Raw genomic sequence first — 15,928 nt, 5'->3', positions numbered from 1 at the left:
TACTTAAAACACAAAATGCCATCCAATTAAATGATCATGACACTGACTGTTTGGGGAGTGCGAGCTCTGCCCTGCGAGGTCCGTTCTCTTTGGATTTGTCTGCTTTGTCCTGCTGTTTTACCTCGCGGTACCCGCTCCGCGGGTCCCGCTTCGCCTGTGTGACTGGGCGCACCATTACTGCGTGTGGAGAAGGGGAGCTGCTGGAAACTCGGGAAGAGGGCTGCGAGCGCCAGGTGAGGATCAGGGACTCCATTGCCCAGGAGTCCCTGTGCTGCCATCATTCCCTGCACCTGGACGCTCTCCCTCTCCCTGCTGGACACGCCCCCTAAGCTCCGCTGTAAAGAGCCTGCTCGCCTTGAGCTCTTTGGGAGACACTGACTGTTTGGGGAGTGCGAGCTCTGCCCTGCGAGGTCCGTTCTCTTTGGATTTGTCTGCTTTGTCCTGCTGTTTTACCTCGCGGTACCCGCTCTGCGGGTCCCGCTTCGCCTGTGTGACTGGGCGCACCATTACTGCGTGTGGAGAAGGGGAGCTGCTGGAAACTCGGGAAGAGGGCTGCGAGCGCCAGGTGAGGATCAGGGACTCCATTGCCCAGGAGTCCCTGTGCTGCCATCATTCCCTGCACCTGGACTCTCTCCCTCTCCCTGCTGGACACGCCCCCTAAGCTCCGCTGTAAAGAGCCTGCTCGCCTTGAGCTCTTTGGGAGACACTGACTGTTTGGGGAGTGCGAGCTCTGCCCTGCGAGGTCCGCTCTCTTTGGATTTGTCTGCTTTGTCCTGCTGTTTTACCTCGCGGTACCCGCTCCGCGGGTCCCGCTTCGCCTGTGTGACTGGGCGCACCATTACTGCGTGTGGAGAAGGGGAGCTGCTGGAAACTCGGGAAGAGGGCTGCGAGCGCCAGGTGAGGATCAGGGACTCCATTGCCCAGGAGTCCCTGTGCTGCCATAATTCCCTGCACCTGGACGCTCTCCCTCTCCCTGCTGGACACGCCCCATAAACACCCACTCCCTATATTAGGAGCAGCTTCCCCCGCGGCGCGGGAGCGCGTGGGAGGGCGCCGGGAGAAGCCCGGGACAAGGGCGGGACCGTCCAAGGCCGTCACAGGCCGGAGTAGGCTGGGCTGGGCCTACTCTCTTGGTTTTGTTCGTTAGACTGTGCAGAAGTAACTGCTGGAACTGTTGGAACCATTGAACTACCAAGGTGTTTACCTGCCCTGTGAGGCATATCTGCCCATCTCTGAGTAAAATAATGCCTTCCCCGGTAAGGGAGAGTACCCCACAGAAACCGGGAGGAGCGAAAATTGGGACACTTGAAAATTATTTCTCACGGGCAGTGGGGGAGGCTGACAAAGAGGGAAACTTGTCCAGGCTAAGGGCGGAACGGAGACGATCAGTAGATAATCTGAAAAATACCCCCATGGGAGAACAATCTATCACATTTAGGGAGGAGCCTACTCGCATTGAGGATGTTCCACTCCTGCTAAGGGAGTGTGTTACCACCCCACCAGTTGGAATTAGGAGTCCAGCTCTGGTCATTAGCCCCAGCCCCACCAGGGGGACTATTGATTTAATCTCACAACCGCCCAAAGTTCACAATGATAGAAACCCCAAATGGAAAGCAGTGAATACACAAGTAATTTTGGGACCCCCTCCAAAAAAGCGTAGGAGAAGGGCAAAGGGAGCGCAGGGAAGTAGTAAACCCAAGACTTCACACTTGGACTTTGGCAAATCCTTAAAAAACCCCGCATCTATAGTAAAAGTACCGACAGAGACACTCCCAAAATCTAACGTTCAGGAGAATACATCTCCTGCCCGGATCGACAATGCAGGGACCAGTATTGTTAATGTCCCCCTCTCTGTTGTGCCGTTGGGAAATGTGGAATTTCTGTTAAGGTCGCTGCTACTTCCAATCAGCGAAAGTATAAAAAAGATTGAGATCAGGCTAACCATATTGGAGGCTACACTGGGAAGTCTGAAAACTCGCGCTGGTCGACAGGGAAGTGACCCAGAATCTAGTACCACCATAGTGGCCCCACAAGGGTCGGCACTCCGGGTAGAAAACCCAGCTCCACCACAAGCTGTAAAGGGTGTAGTCCCGCATCAATCCCTAAACCCAAAACCTGTAACTACCAACCCACTCTGTGTAAATACACTTAATCCCTCTCTTGTACCAGTAGCTTCGGCACACCCGGTAGATAACATCTTCCCAGACCATCAAAGGAAGCCCCCTGCAAGACCCCGTCGTCCCAACTTACCACCAGAGACTAAAGACCTTACTGTGGTTATGGCAGGGGTCCCGCAACTTGATGAAGGAGAAGTAGAGGATTTCTGTGCCTTAAAAACCAGGGTAATCAAGTGGCTAAACAGAAACAGACCCCTCCCAAGACATCTTAATAATGAAATTATAATGGTAAGAAGGGTCCCATGGGTAGGGAGAACCCAAAAAACCATACCTGGGGACTGTTTACTGGTGAGTTTTAGGGACAAGGGTACGGTGTCGCACATATGTCAAGGGGAAAACATATCAAGGGAATCTACCATCCAAACCCTTCGTGTGTCCTTCTTTTTTCCCATCGCCCCAGGCCCATTTTACCCACCCCAAAATCATGATAGATGGGAGAGGGCTGGGAGAAGGGGGAATCACCAGGCCTTTCAGCCTAGGCCACTATTTGGCAGACCAGTACCTCCTCTCCCTACCTATAATCGGTTTGATTGCCTGAACGGCCTAGAGGGGGTGGATTGACAAACAGAGAAGGCCCCTAAGGAGAACATAGAAAAGGGTGTTCAAGTATTAATATCGGAGGAGCAAAGACACCGGACCCCGCAAATTCAAACATCTAGGGCGGAGGAATCTATGTTCTTTGAAGATAAGGGTATGGCTGTAGATGGGTTGGTGGGAGGAGGTGGGGGGGACACACAAGGGGAGTTGCAGGAGATGGGATCAAGGAGTCAGGGGGGTGCAGTATTGGGTGGAGAGGACATGAGAATTATTTCTTGGAATGTAGCGGGCTTAGCTGGAATATTTAATAACAAGGAGTGGGTTGACTATGTCAGGAAATTCAATGTTATTTGTTTACAGGAGACATGGGCTGTGGTGAATAATTACCATCTTCAGGGTTACAAGTGCTTTTTTGTCCCCGCCCGAAAATCCAGTTCTGGGAGAGCAATGGGGGGCTTAGCTGTTTATGTAGATTTATCTCTCCCAGGTATCTGGTTGTCTCTTGACTGGAATTTGTATGGAATACAGGCAGTTCGGTTTTCTGGTAAGGGGTTGAAATTGTCTGTTTTTAATTTTTATAACAGTGAGACATCAAATTCCAATTCATCCCTACTGGCTGAACTTGACCAGAGGTTGGGTCAAGAAATTATGTCTCAGAACAAAGGGCCGTATCATGGCGTACTTTTGGCAGGAGATTTTAATTGTCACCTCTGTCCGGCACTAATAAAGGCAAATACAGATTGGGCGCAATGCCCGATTGAGAAGGGGCCGCATTTTGCACATACGCCGACTGGGGCTGCTCTTGGGTTGCTTCGGGTTAAGTATGACCTAGAGCACACCATTAACATGATAGACCCACAGTTGGACGGTATGCTCCCACCAACTTTCAAGGGTAGGGGCTGTGCATCTATCATAGATTACATCTTGGTCTCGAGACCGTTGATTAATAAAATAACTAGTGTAGGGATAGAGTGGAGCGGTTTTAGTGATCATAATCCGCTCACCTTAACGTTTCTTTACAAAGCGGGCAGTGTAACTAAATCCCGTTGTCTAATCGAGGAGAGGGCCACTGATCAAGGCAGGAGATTGAAGTGGTCTAAAATTGATGGGGCACAGTTTTATAAAACTCTGGGCGATAAGGGTCTAGTGGCCATTAATGATTGTTTAGATTTGGAAATACAGGGTCCAAGGGTCCTGGAAGCGTTTGTCCACATTGCTAATCTAATTGACGAATTATTGAGATCTAGTGGGCCCATACGTAACCAGGCAAGTCCCCGCTGGTTCGATAGAGATTGCTCTAAGGCACTGAGGGAACTGAAATGTTCCCTCAAGACGAAACCACGGGATTCACAGATTATTAGGCTCAGTAGAGAAAGGTATAAAAAAGAGATTAAAAGGAGGAAACTTGCCTTACAGGCAGAAGCATGGGCAGATCTAAGAGAAGCTGGGGAAAGAAAAGATTTAGCGGGGTTCTGGAGAATCATCAATAAACCAACCTTTTTAGAAAAGGATTCTCCGGAGATAGGGGCTAATATTCTTCCGGAGCAATGGGTAACCCATTTTAGGGGTTTATATAATTACGAGCCGGGTACCCATGTGGAACCACCGGAATTTTTAAGTCAGGCCCCACCAGTTACATTCACTCTTAAGGAGATTATGACAGGGATGGAGGGTCTAACAAAAAATAAAGCCCCGGGCCCGGACGGAATTCCGCCAGACCTGTTCCTCAGTAATATAGATCTATGGGCTCCCTTGATGACTAGGGTCTTAAATACCGCTATTACCTGTGGTCTCCCCCCTTCATGGTCCAAGGCGATCATTGTACCAATTTTTAAGAAGGGTAATAGGGATGACCCGAAGTGCTATCGGCCCATTTCCCTGATTGACGTATCGGCCAAACTTTTGGGAAGGGCAATCCTGAATAGACTGACCGAATGGACAGAAGAGAACAACATCTTCTCGGATACCCAGTATGGGTTCAGGATAGGGAGGTCCACCAGTGACCAGTGCCTAAACCTATATATGCTGACTGCCAAGTATACCCTGGCCAGCGACGAACCCATGTATATGGGATTCATGGACCTGGCAGCAGCATTCGATCACGTCAACAGAGGAAAGCTGTGGGATATGATGTCAGGTATGGGGATAGAAAGTGGCCTAATCACCATACTGAGGGAACTGCATAGTGACACCACGGCCAAGGTTAGATTCAACAGGGAGGGAGGCCTGTCTGACTCCTTTCCATGTAGGAGTGGAGTCAGACAAGGTTGCATACTTGCCCCTTTTCTGTTCTCTCTTTATATCAACAACCTGGAGCAGTTCCTTCTGGGTTTAAAAACAGACTGCCCGAGGGTTGGGCTGCGGCATATCCCCGTCCTGCTTTATGCAGATGATGCGGTTTTATTAGCAAGAACACCACGCAGCCTACAAACCCTGATAGAGGGGTTTGTGGAGTTCATGAGTAACCTAGACCTATTTGTTAACCTAGGGAAATCATATGTGCTTCTGGCCGGCAAAAAACCTTTCACCAAATTTGTTTACACAATTGGCTCACATTGCTTGGAGCAGGTCAAGACGTTCTCCTACCTCGGGGTAACTTTTGACGGTGCCCTGCAATTTACCGCTCTGGTGACGGAACGTTGCACAAAAATGCTCGCTTCTAATGGGGCAATAGCTGGATATGGCAGGAGGGTGGGCAGATGGAGTCCGGAACAGGTGATGAATCTGTACGGCTCCATAACATGCTCCAAAGTAATTTATGGGGCAGAAGTCTGGGGGTTTGTGAATACAATTAGTATCCAACAGGAAGAAAATAGGTATTTGAAAGCAATCCTGAGGGTGCCACCCAGCACGGCTGGTTTCATAGCCCACAGGGAGTTAGGGAGACCATATTTGGAAGATTTAGTAAAACTTAGACCTATAGTGGCGTGGTTAAAAATATGGATAAACCCGGATGCGCATTTAAGTAGAGAAATACTATTGGACTGCCTAGGTAGGACCCATTCAATGCGCATCCCCTGGCTCAAATACGTGAAAAATACCCTGGAGGAGATAGGGCTGGGGAATCTTTTCACGAACCCTGCCATTATTTCAGCACAGCACAAGAAACTAGTAGGGGAATTATTTTTGGGGCAAGAAACCCAACGTCGAGCTGATGCTGAAGGAGTGAAAAAGACTGTAAGGGCCCATGGATTGGTAAAAAGTGTGGAGGGTATGGAGCCTTACTTATTTCTTCTGCATAATGCACAGGACAGATTTTTAATGTGCCGTCTCAGACTGAATCTGCTCCCCTTCATGTTGGCTATACCTGCAGGGTTTACCTCATCTATTGAGCAGAAGGGTCCCTGCGGCTGCGACAATCGGTCTCCGCAGGATACCCTTCACTTTGTTTTGCTTTGTCCCTATTTTTCCATGCCCAGGCGTAGATTCCTTGTAAATATTTTAAAAAAAGCGCGACTGGAACACGCCAGGGATGCCCTAGTATTTCTGTTAAAAGCCTCTGACCCATTAACGCTATGTAGCATTCTGAATTTTATTAAAGTCGCTATTCGTTTAAGACAGACAGGCGGAGATGAATGAAAAATTGTGAATTTGTATTTATTTGGCCCTTTGTTGGCAAATCTTTTTACTGTATCAATTATGTACAAGGATCCCAATTAGTATTTAATAATGTTTTATTCTTATTCGTGTATATAAATGTGCTTTTATGGTGTTTTTTATTCACCGAATAAAGATTCTTGAATTGAATTGAATTGAAATGATCATGAACGGAATAGTAAAATAGTCTACATTAGGCACAGCTTTTCGTTTTTCAGAAAAATGACGTCCCTCTCAAGCGTGCATATCAACCAAGGCACGGCCTTCTGAAGCTGTGTGGTATGCTTAGTTCGGCTCATTACCATGGAATTGTAAATACATTTTTCCTTGAATAAAGTGAGTACAGGGAGCCACAACGTCTCCTCTTATAGGCATCTGAAAAAACTCACATGGGGCAATTTTTTGTCTTCCCACATATTTGATGCCGTTGTAATGGATTTATTTGTGTATAATTGGGTGTTGTATCTGGCCCATAACACATTCAAAGCCAGTGATCAGTAGAGGACAACTACCATCAGATCAATTTTCTGAAGGTTATTTTTTGGCCGATAAACTCTTCCTTTACTCACCCAGTAAAAAGAAGGTCCTATTCATAAATGCGTAAAACACGTCTTATGCTTTCGGCAAAGACTTTCGGCGACAGCAATCAGAATTCCTGCCTCTGTCTAAAGAATTAATTGATTTTTCTCTAGTGCAAGAGCAAATCACATAATTCAAATTAATTGGTTTGCATTGTTTGTGACAAATATGACAGTCACCTTCCAGGAACGATTTGGTTGTCTGAAAGAAGCAGTGCACACTATGATATTTGGGAAATTTTTACTTTCCACCACAGCACATACAGTCATATGAGAGGCACACAGCCACATGCAACTCCCCGTCCCCCGCACACACATACACTGACAACACAGTTTCCTGTGCCTTCTTGGTCGACTACTTCGGGATGCATCAATATCAAGTTCAAGAAACCAGCTTTCAGAAGCTCAAACAAGCAGGTGTTGATTTCCCTGACTCTGGCAATTGTTCCATGTGATTATTGTGTAGAATGTAGTTTAGCTGCCTCACCCTCCTCCCTGGAACGATACATAGCTCATTTAGGGGCATATGTATGAAAGTGTGGTTTTTGCGATTCTCAAATAGCGAATTTTAGAGAATCGCTATTTGAGAATTGCAAAACGAGATGTATGTAGGATTTACAAAAAGATTTGCGAATCCTACGTATTCCTTAATTGCGAATCGCAAAGTGCGATGAGCAATTAAGGAAACCCTCCCCATTCATTCCTACGGGCCTATAGGCCTATAGGAATGAATGGGAAGACATTCTCAATTTGCGATTAGCAATTAGAAAATCACAAATTGAGAATGAAATTTCAAGGTTGCAAGGGTGTCAAAAGGACGCACTGTTAGACCCCTGAAATAGGCATGGGTGTACATGTGGCGCACATACATGCCCATGTATGTGCACCACATTGCACTTTGAAAAATGCAAAAAAAATGCATTTCTCAAAGAAATAGCAAATTACCAGCAACTTGATGTTGGTGGTAATTTGCGATTCCTTAAGGCCAAATAGCACTTTTTCTGTGCTTCTTACATTGCATTTAAGGAATCGCAATTTGCGATTCCTTAAATGCAATCGCAAAATAGGTAATCGCAAATTTTGCAATTCCTTATTTTGCAAGGCAGTTTTTCATTAATAGATACCTCGAATGCCCAATTGCGATCGCAATTTGGAATGATACATATGGCCCTTAGACTTTTAAATTGCTTATTTTGTATTGTTTCTTATGATGTGTAATTACACCTTACTTTGAACATGGTGCCAGGCTATTCAAAAGTGAACTTTTAAAATGTTTTTTATTGACACAATACAATAGACTTATCTATAATTTAAAGTAGAACTGCCCTAAAATGAATATAATATTCATTTCAGCAGTGCTTTTTTCACGTTACTGGACGACTTTGGTATGTTTTAACATTTTCATTAAAGAATTATTTTGAAATAAAATTATACCTACCATGAACTCTAACCTTTAAAGGTTTAGAAGAAGATGTTAAAACTTGTGCTCGGGTCGCCTTGATATTAACCATCTCTTCTGTGATAAATGGATTCTGAGTATGTTTTCCTATTGATCCTGGAAAATTAAATGCACATATGTTATTCATACAAATAACCCTTACCAACTTCTTCCAAAATACAAATGAACTTGATTGACTTCTAAGGTGCTGCTGAAGCCAAGAAAATCTTTCTAATAGTTCCCTATTATGGTCATCTTGCTACATTCACTGTGAGCACTGTCCCTTTTCTGGTTCCAGCATCTAGCTGGCGCTGAGCTAAAAGGTAATAAATACATCAGGGGCTATATCATCATGGGCCGTATTATGGTAAGGGCTCACTGCCTCGGTCTGCACATTTAACAAACTACATGTTGAACAGACAAGGTCAGCAAGCCTCATTACCATTACTGGACTGCCCTCAGGGAAGCTAAGCCTGTATACGGCCCTCAGAGTATTAATGAAAGAGACCACCATTTTGAAGAAGTGGCGCACACTTGCACTTCATAGCAAGACAGTGATCCTCCTAGAGGCAAGTGCAGTGTGTGACTGTGGTGAGTGCAAACTTTGCCCATACTTTACAAGTCACAAACACGTCACAACTTCATAACTGATACATGATACAGATACATGATATGAATGTACATTTAGCACTTGATTCTTACTTGGTATGACAATATTAAAATAAGTGTCACGTTTGATACTAAATCTAAAGAATGTTTACTGTAGGATTAGTGTATTTATTCAGACTATGGGCCTGATTTGGATTTCAGCGGATGGGTTACTCAATCACAACGGTGACAGATATCCCATCCACCGATATATAAATCCCGTAGAATATTATGGGATTTATATTTAATTTTTATACTATATATATTTATGTTTAACCACGTTACGTGAAAAATGTATGAACCATTCACACTTAGTAGATATGTATTTACTATAAAATGAAGTTCGACTTTCATAATGCCTGCCTTAATATATTGAATTGTTTAATGTATAGAAAATTAAATAGAAATCATCCTTATATATTTATAATATGATTGCACTTGAAACAATAAAGATTTTATGTAATGTGTGCCTTAATATTTCATATATTTAATTTAAATGTAGTTCTTATCCGTACACAGTCCCAGGATGCTTTTTTCCAGTCCAAGGAGGACCTGGCCTGGAAGTTCGGGCAGGACTGTTCCCTTGTGGCACAGGGTCAAGACTTATTTGCATATGGCTGGGTCTACAACGGGGTGGCATGATGAGCAAAAGAACAATGGGTTTAACCCAGATCTCTTGTCTGGGGGTGAATGTTTGATTTGCTCTGCCTTCCGTGCATCATCTATGTGTCTTTTGCTTTCTTGCCCTAGGTGCGCCGGATATGCACTGACGTTTGTCCCGGGTGTCACTGGTTTCAAGCTAGCCTAGGTGATTAGGGGTGATGCCCCGAAACTGGACCCAGGATGCTTGTTTCTAGTCCAGGGAGGACCTGGTTTGGCAGTTTGAGCTTGACTGTTACCCTGTGGCACAGGGTCAAGACTGATTTGCATATGGCTGGGTCTACAACGGGGTGGCATGGTGAGCAAAAGAACAATGGATTTAACCCAGATCTCTTGTCTGGGGGTGAATGTTTGATTTTCTCTGCCTTCCGTGCATCATCTATGTGTCTTTTGCTTTCTTGCCCTAGGTGGGCCAGGTTTGCCAAGACGGGGTTCCCGGGCTCACTGTGCCACTGGATTCAAGCTAGCCTGGCAGATGTGGGATGATGCCCCTAAACTGGTCCCAGGATGCTTGTTTCCAGTCCAGGGAGAACCTGGCTTGGCGGTTTAGGCTGTACAGTTCCCATGTGGCACAGGATCAAGACTGATTAGCATATGGTTGTGTCTAAACTAGGGATGCATGGAGAGCAATAGAACTATGGATTTAACCCAGATCTCTTGACTGGGGGTGTATTTTTGATTTGCTCTGCATTCTGTTCATCATCTGTGCGTCTTTTGCTAAAGTGAAAGGTTGACAAGAAGGGGGTCAGAGGCAGAACACAGCGCTCTAGAGGTGAGGTACTGAACACATCTCTACTCCAGTTACCTAGGGCTAGAGAGATATACTGCCCTGTGAACCAAAACCAGGGTTTTGAATAGCATCCGTTTCCTGATAGGCAGGCATTGGAGAGCTTTGAAGGCTGATGAGATCAAAGAATGTTTAGGTTAACACAGGAGAAGACTATTCACTGCATTTTGGACCACCTGCAGATGATTCACCAAGGCTTCTGCAACTCCTAGATAGAGGGTGTTTGCATAATTCAGGTGCAAGGTGATCAGCATGTGGATAACCATTCTATTAGCCACGAGAGGAAGGAGGGGCAGAAATGTCTTAAGACTGTGGAGCATTGCAAAGCATTGGCCGAACACCACTGAAATCTGCAGCCTCATGGAAAGGGTAGTGTCCAGCTTTACCCCTACGTTTTTGTCCCCTACAGATGAAGGGGGCGGGGTCAGCAGGGTGCCATAGATCTTACCACCAGTTTGACCCATGTAATTCAAATGAAATGATTTTTGTCTTCTCTGAGTTGCAATTATGTTGGCTGCTCTGCATCCAAACAAAAACGGCTTGCATGCAATCGGTAAAGGGAAACATCCTTTACAACGCAACTTTTACCACACAGTGCCTTTACGACGCAACTTTTACAACGCATTGCGCTGGGGGGCGCTCTAGGATAGGGAATAGGTTTAATGTACTATCCAACACCTTCCCTACTATCCATGGGGACCGGAGTTGGAATAGTAAATTAAACTATTCACTATCCAGCGCCCCAAAGCACTATGCGTTGTAATGGTATGTGTTGTAAAACTTGCGATGTAAAGGTAGGCGTTGTAAAAGTATGCGTTGTAACGTCATACATCCATCGGTAAAAGAAGCTGCAATAGAGGCATGGGAGCCATTGAAGACAAAGAGCAACTAGCTATTGTCAGCATATAAAATGATTTTATATGCAAATGGCTCGACTACAGAAGCCAAGGGGGACATGAAGAAGGTAAAAATGGTTGGGTTTAACGAGGAGCCCTACAGGACCTCTTGGTTTACTGCCTTAGCCTTCGGAGAGAAAGGGGTGAGTCAAACTGACTGGCCTCTGAAAACCAGTAATAACTTACACCTGTCCCACACAGTCCCACACCCACGGCGGCCAGTCGGTGGAGTAGGATAGAGTGGGACAGTATAGAAGGCAGAGGACAAGTCAAAAAGGATCAAGGCTGCATTTTTCCCCGAATCCAATGCCCATTTCATATTGTCTGTGATCTCTAGTACTGCTGATTCTTTATTGTTTCAGGGGCAACATCCAGATTGACTGAGATGTAGCAACATGCCTTGCTCAAAATTATCAGAGAGATCACTATATCCAGTTTCCAGTCGGCATGCATAACTCCTGAAGAAAGGGAGGTTTGAGAGGTCAGAAATAGGGCTGATCATGGGATTAATGATATATACTGCAGCAGCCAACAGAGTCGGAGGCAGGCGATAAGAGGGGAGCCCGATGTATACTTCATGATGGCTGCCCTGAATTGCTCAATGAGAACTGTTTAAACATGTTGTTATGGCTGTCAGGATAAACCTGGCTGACAGAAAGGAGACTCTCCTGCAAGGCAGGCAATGGTCTGTGAATATTTACAATTGTTGATTCAAAGAACTATGCTAGTCCGTCGCACAGCTATTGGGACTGGACAATAGCCCTCCAGTAGGATTGTATATCGATGAAACATTTCATGATTTGAAAGATGGAACGGCAGCTGTACTCAGCGGAATTAATTTTATTAATGAGAAACAGTATCTGGGCCTGTTTCAGGGAGACATGATAAGCTCTCAGATCGAATTTGTAAATGGCTTTAATAGCAGATAAATAGCTCTTTGTCCAAATAAGTTAAGCTTTTTGCAGGATTTACGTCCCTCAGCCATAGAAGCAGAGAACCAAGTGGCTGGTAGTCCACCCTTTTTCTACTTCAGCTCTTGTAGGGGAGCCAGCACATCTGCTGCCCCAGTTAACCAAGTGTTGAGTGCCCCTACATTGTGGTTGACATCATTGGCCAGACAGGTGTGAAAATTGGCAAGGAGATCCACCCCATCAGAAGTCTTCATCTTCTTCCATGTCCTAACAACAGTGTGGTCTGCCCTCCTGCCTCCCTGGCGGGGTTTATCTTTTTTCTAGTTGAAAATAATCAAACAGTGGGCAGACCATAGGGCAGGCTCAAGAGGACTGATAGACAGCAGACATTTGGAACAAAATCAAATCGATGATGTGTCCACCTGAATGTGTGGGTGGCAAAACCAACTGGGGCAGATTCAAAGAGAACAGATGCTCAATAAGTGTAAGTGCTGACTGGTCCTGTGAACAATTAGCATGCAAGTTAAAATCCACTAATATGATAAAATTGGCCTATTGCAAGAGATAAAGGGGACAGGCTTCTTCAAGGGATCCCATGAAATCCCCAGCCGGGCCCACAGGGCGGTGGATTGATGTCCATGAAAAAGAGGTTTGAGCCAATAGCACAAGATGGAAACCTAGACTCTCCACCCACAGAAGATCAGCAAGCTCAAAAATGGAGCATGTCAACTGGTGTTTAAAGGTAATCACCACCCCTCCTTCCTGTTTGTGCCTTCTGCCACAGTGGATCAGTGAGTACCTTCAGGAATGGTCAGCGCAGTAGACTTATGCAACCATGAGTTGCTGGTTGTGCTTATGCAGGGAGCAAACAGTGATTAGAGCAGCCGATAATTCCTTAACTAAATGTTTTCCTCGCATTGAGATGTTAAGTGAACCTTCCTTAGGCTCAATAAAGGAAACAGGGGCTAGACAGTCCAATGGGATTCACACTGGCACCCTGGACAGGATACACATTTAGGATGATACTCTAGGTACAATATGCTATGTCAAGAAAAGCATCAGCAAAGAGCTCTCATCTCACTACTAAGATAGCCAATAGTCCGGTGGTTGGCATGCACACCACGGAGTGCATGGCCGGTACTGGCTGCTGTTGGGACGTGGATGGGTGCAGACGGACTTGTCTTAGGGCCAGATGCATCAAAGGGTGGCATCAAAGTCTTTGGCGTGCCAGTGGCTTGCCCGCTGTGCTTGTCTGTGCCGCGGTGCTGCTTAAGTGAAGCCGCAGCATCTGAAAATCTCCACCTGCTGCCAAGTGACTAGAGTGCAGCTCAACCACAACTGGTGCCTCCAGTCATTTAGGGGAGAGGGAAACATGGCTGCCCATAGCAGCACCAAATCAACTTCTCCATGTTGCAGCCACCAACCACCACAAAATAAATAAAATGTCCCAAAACAGAAGGTAAGTACTTTTTAAAACAATTTCAGGAGATTAGAGCACATCTGTAGAAGAAGCACAAGTCATGTAAAAAGAGCATACCAAACATGTCCGCACCACGGTGCAGCTTGAGTGCTTCCGCTGCATCAGAAAATCCCCACCTTCTGCCCACCTATGTAATTGGGAATTTTTTTTTCGTGCATTACCCCAGGACAATTCTGATAAGATATTTTTTATTTTGTGGGAAAGAAATGCCCTATGATGATTATAAGCATTAATATTAAAGGGAATTGTAAAATGGGGAGGATCGCATTTTTGCTATCACCACTTGTCTCAACAGGGATATGGGACAGGCTGCATGATCATGGTGAGGAATTTCTCCAGATTACCTGTCAGTCGTTCGTTATCATGAAGATAGATTTTAATATCTAGATATTTATTGATAACTGTTCCAAATTTGGTACAGCATCATAGTCTTCTAAACTGGTATTTTGAGGTATCAGAAAAAAGTCATGATTTATCGCAGTTGATTTTTAGCCCAGATACTTCACTAAAATCCCCAGCCCTGCCATTATTTTAGGCAATTTCCCCAGTGGATCTACAAAATCAGGAGATCCTCTTTTGCATAGAGTCATAATATATGCTTCTCCTGTGGTGACCATAAACCCCATTATTGTGCCCCATTGCATAGCTTGCATGCCAGTGGTTCCAGGGCAAAAGCAAAAATATCAGTGAGAGGGGATAGCCTGTCTTGTTCCCCTTTGTATCACCACCTTTTCGAGAATATAATTTCTGTCCAGACTCTAGCAAGTGGTTGGGTATAGAACAATCTACCCATTTAAAAAAGTCCTGACCCATCTTCCTACGCACCCATAATCGATCTGGCTAAAGCAATGAATCAAAGGTCTTCTCTCTATATATAGTACTCTCATGGAGTCCCCTAAAGAACAATAAAAATGTGTCTTAAATTACCATGTCTACTATGGCCTTGGAGGAATCGATGCTGGTCTTGATGGACCTATTCTGGGAGAAATGATGAGAATCTACTTTTGATCACTGTTCCCAGTATTTCAAGTTCAGAAGTTAGAGGGGCTAAAGATCTTTATGTCATAAAATATAAGATCTCTACCTTTTTAGGAGCTACCACTAGAGTGTCTTCCACGGCTGACATAGGGAAAACCTCCCCCTCCAGGGCTGAATTATACATGAATATTAATGTAGGTGTTAGCAAAATGTATACATGGCATAAAATTCCATTAGGAGGCCCCATGGCCTTGCCCTTTGCTCATTAGTTAATGGCTGTTTCAATCCTTTATGCGATGAGTGGCATACCCAGTGAATCATCGCCATAGTTAGTTGAGTTAACAGTATCTCACCTAAGAATTACATAATATGTCCATCATTGGGATTGTAGGAGTTGAACACAGTTCTTTATAATGCCACACAAAGCCTCTTTAATCTCAAAATGTGTGTATAGCAAATCTCTTACTGTTGAGCCAATCAAGCTTATGGGTTTCCCGTCTGTGTCTGTTCGGACTAACCATGCCATAGGCATCTTGCTCTATGCCCTTTGCTATGTTGCCTGCTCAAATATTTCTTATCATTAACCTATTTCAGCTTGTCTACCTGGGCATCATATTTATTTTTGCTTCTCCCAGGGCTTTGCACACTCACCTCTAGCTTTCATATATTTTTGCTCAGCAATTTTATTCTCTTGGTTCACACTCAGTTTAATCCTGTAGGACGTTTTCAGGCGCATACCCCAAATGACCACCTAGAAGGTGCCTCACTCCATTGCATTGTTCTGTATTGAACCTTTATTTTCATGTGGTAGATCATGTACAGTAGGACCTCCACCTGCTGCTGACAAGCAGGCACTGCCAGGGGGAGCCTTCCCATTAAAGTAACATCAGGAGCTGATTGTGGCCGGACTGAGTATCAGTCAGGTATTCTATGCTACTTTTTGCTCATAACCCACTTCCCTAATTCTGCCCCCAACAAGGACATATCTAGCCTGGTGTATATCCCATGCAATGGGGAGTAAAAAGAAAGCTCCCAAGTATCTAGGTTCATCTCCCTCCACACATTAATAAATTGCCATTTACGGGTCCAGGTGCAAAACATGCACGTGTAGCACATACAGGGACACAGTTCACCAGAATAATGTTGAGGGAAGGGCTGCAAGCAATCTTTGTAAAAACAGAGCACAGTGGGTGTTTTGAATCAGATATTTCTGAAAATGTGAGTCCAATTTGGTATGCACG

The 15,928-nt window shown here is 45.0% G+C and overlaps 1 protein-coding gene across 1 annotated transcript in view; it reads right to left on the bottom strand.

The window, feature by feature from the left end:
- Positions 1-15,928, bottom strand: part of LOC144755902 (putative ferric-chelate reductase 1) — a 328,302-nt gene that overhangs the window by 73,514 nt on the left and 238,860 nt on the right. Inside the window, exon 9 of the mRNA XM_078645292.1 lies at positions 8,328-8,444. Coding sequence (XP_078501418.1) covers positions 8,328-8,444 — 117 coding nt within the window. The remainder of the gene's footprint in view (positions 1-8,327; positions 8,445-15,928) is intronic.

This window comes from Lissotriton helveticus, chromosome 1_1 (assembly GCF_964261635.1).
Source record: "Lissotriton helveticus chromosome 1_1, aLisHel1.1, whole genome shotgun sequence".
NCBI lineage: Eukaryota > Metazoa > Chordata > Amphibia > Caudata > Salamandridae > Lissotriton > Lissotriton helveticus.
The sequence above is the reverse complement of the archived record's forward strand: the minus strand, read 5'-3'. Positions and strand labels throughout refer to the sequence as shown.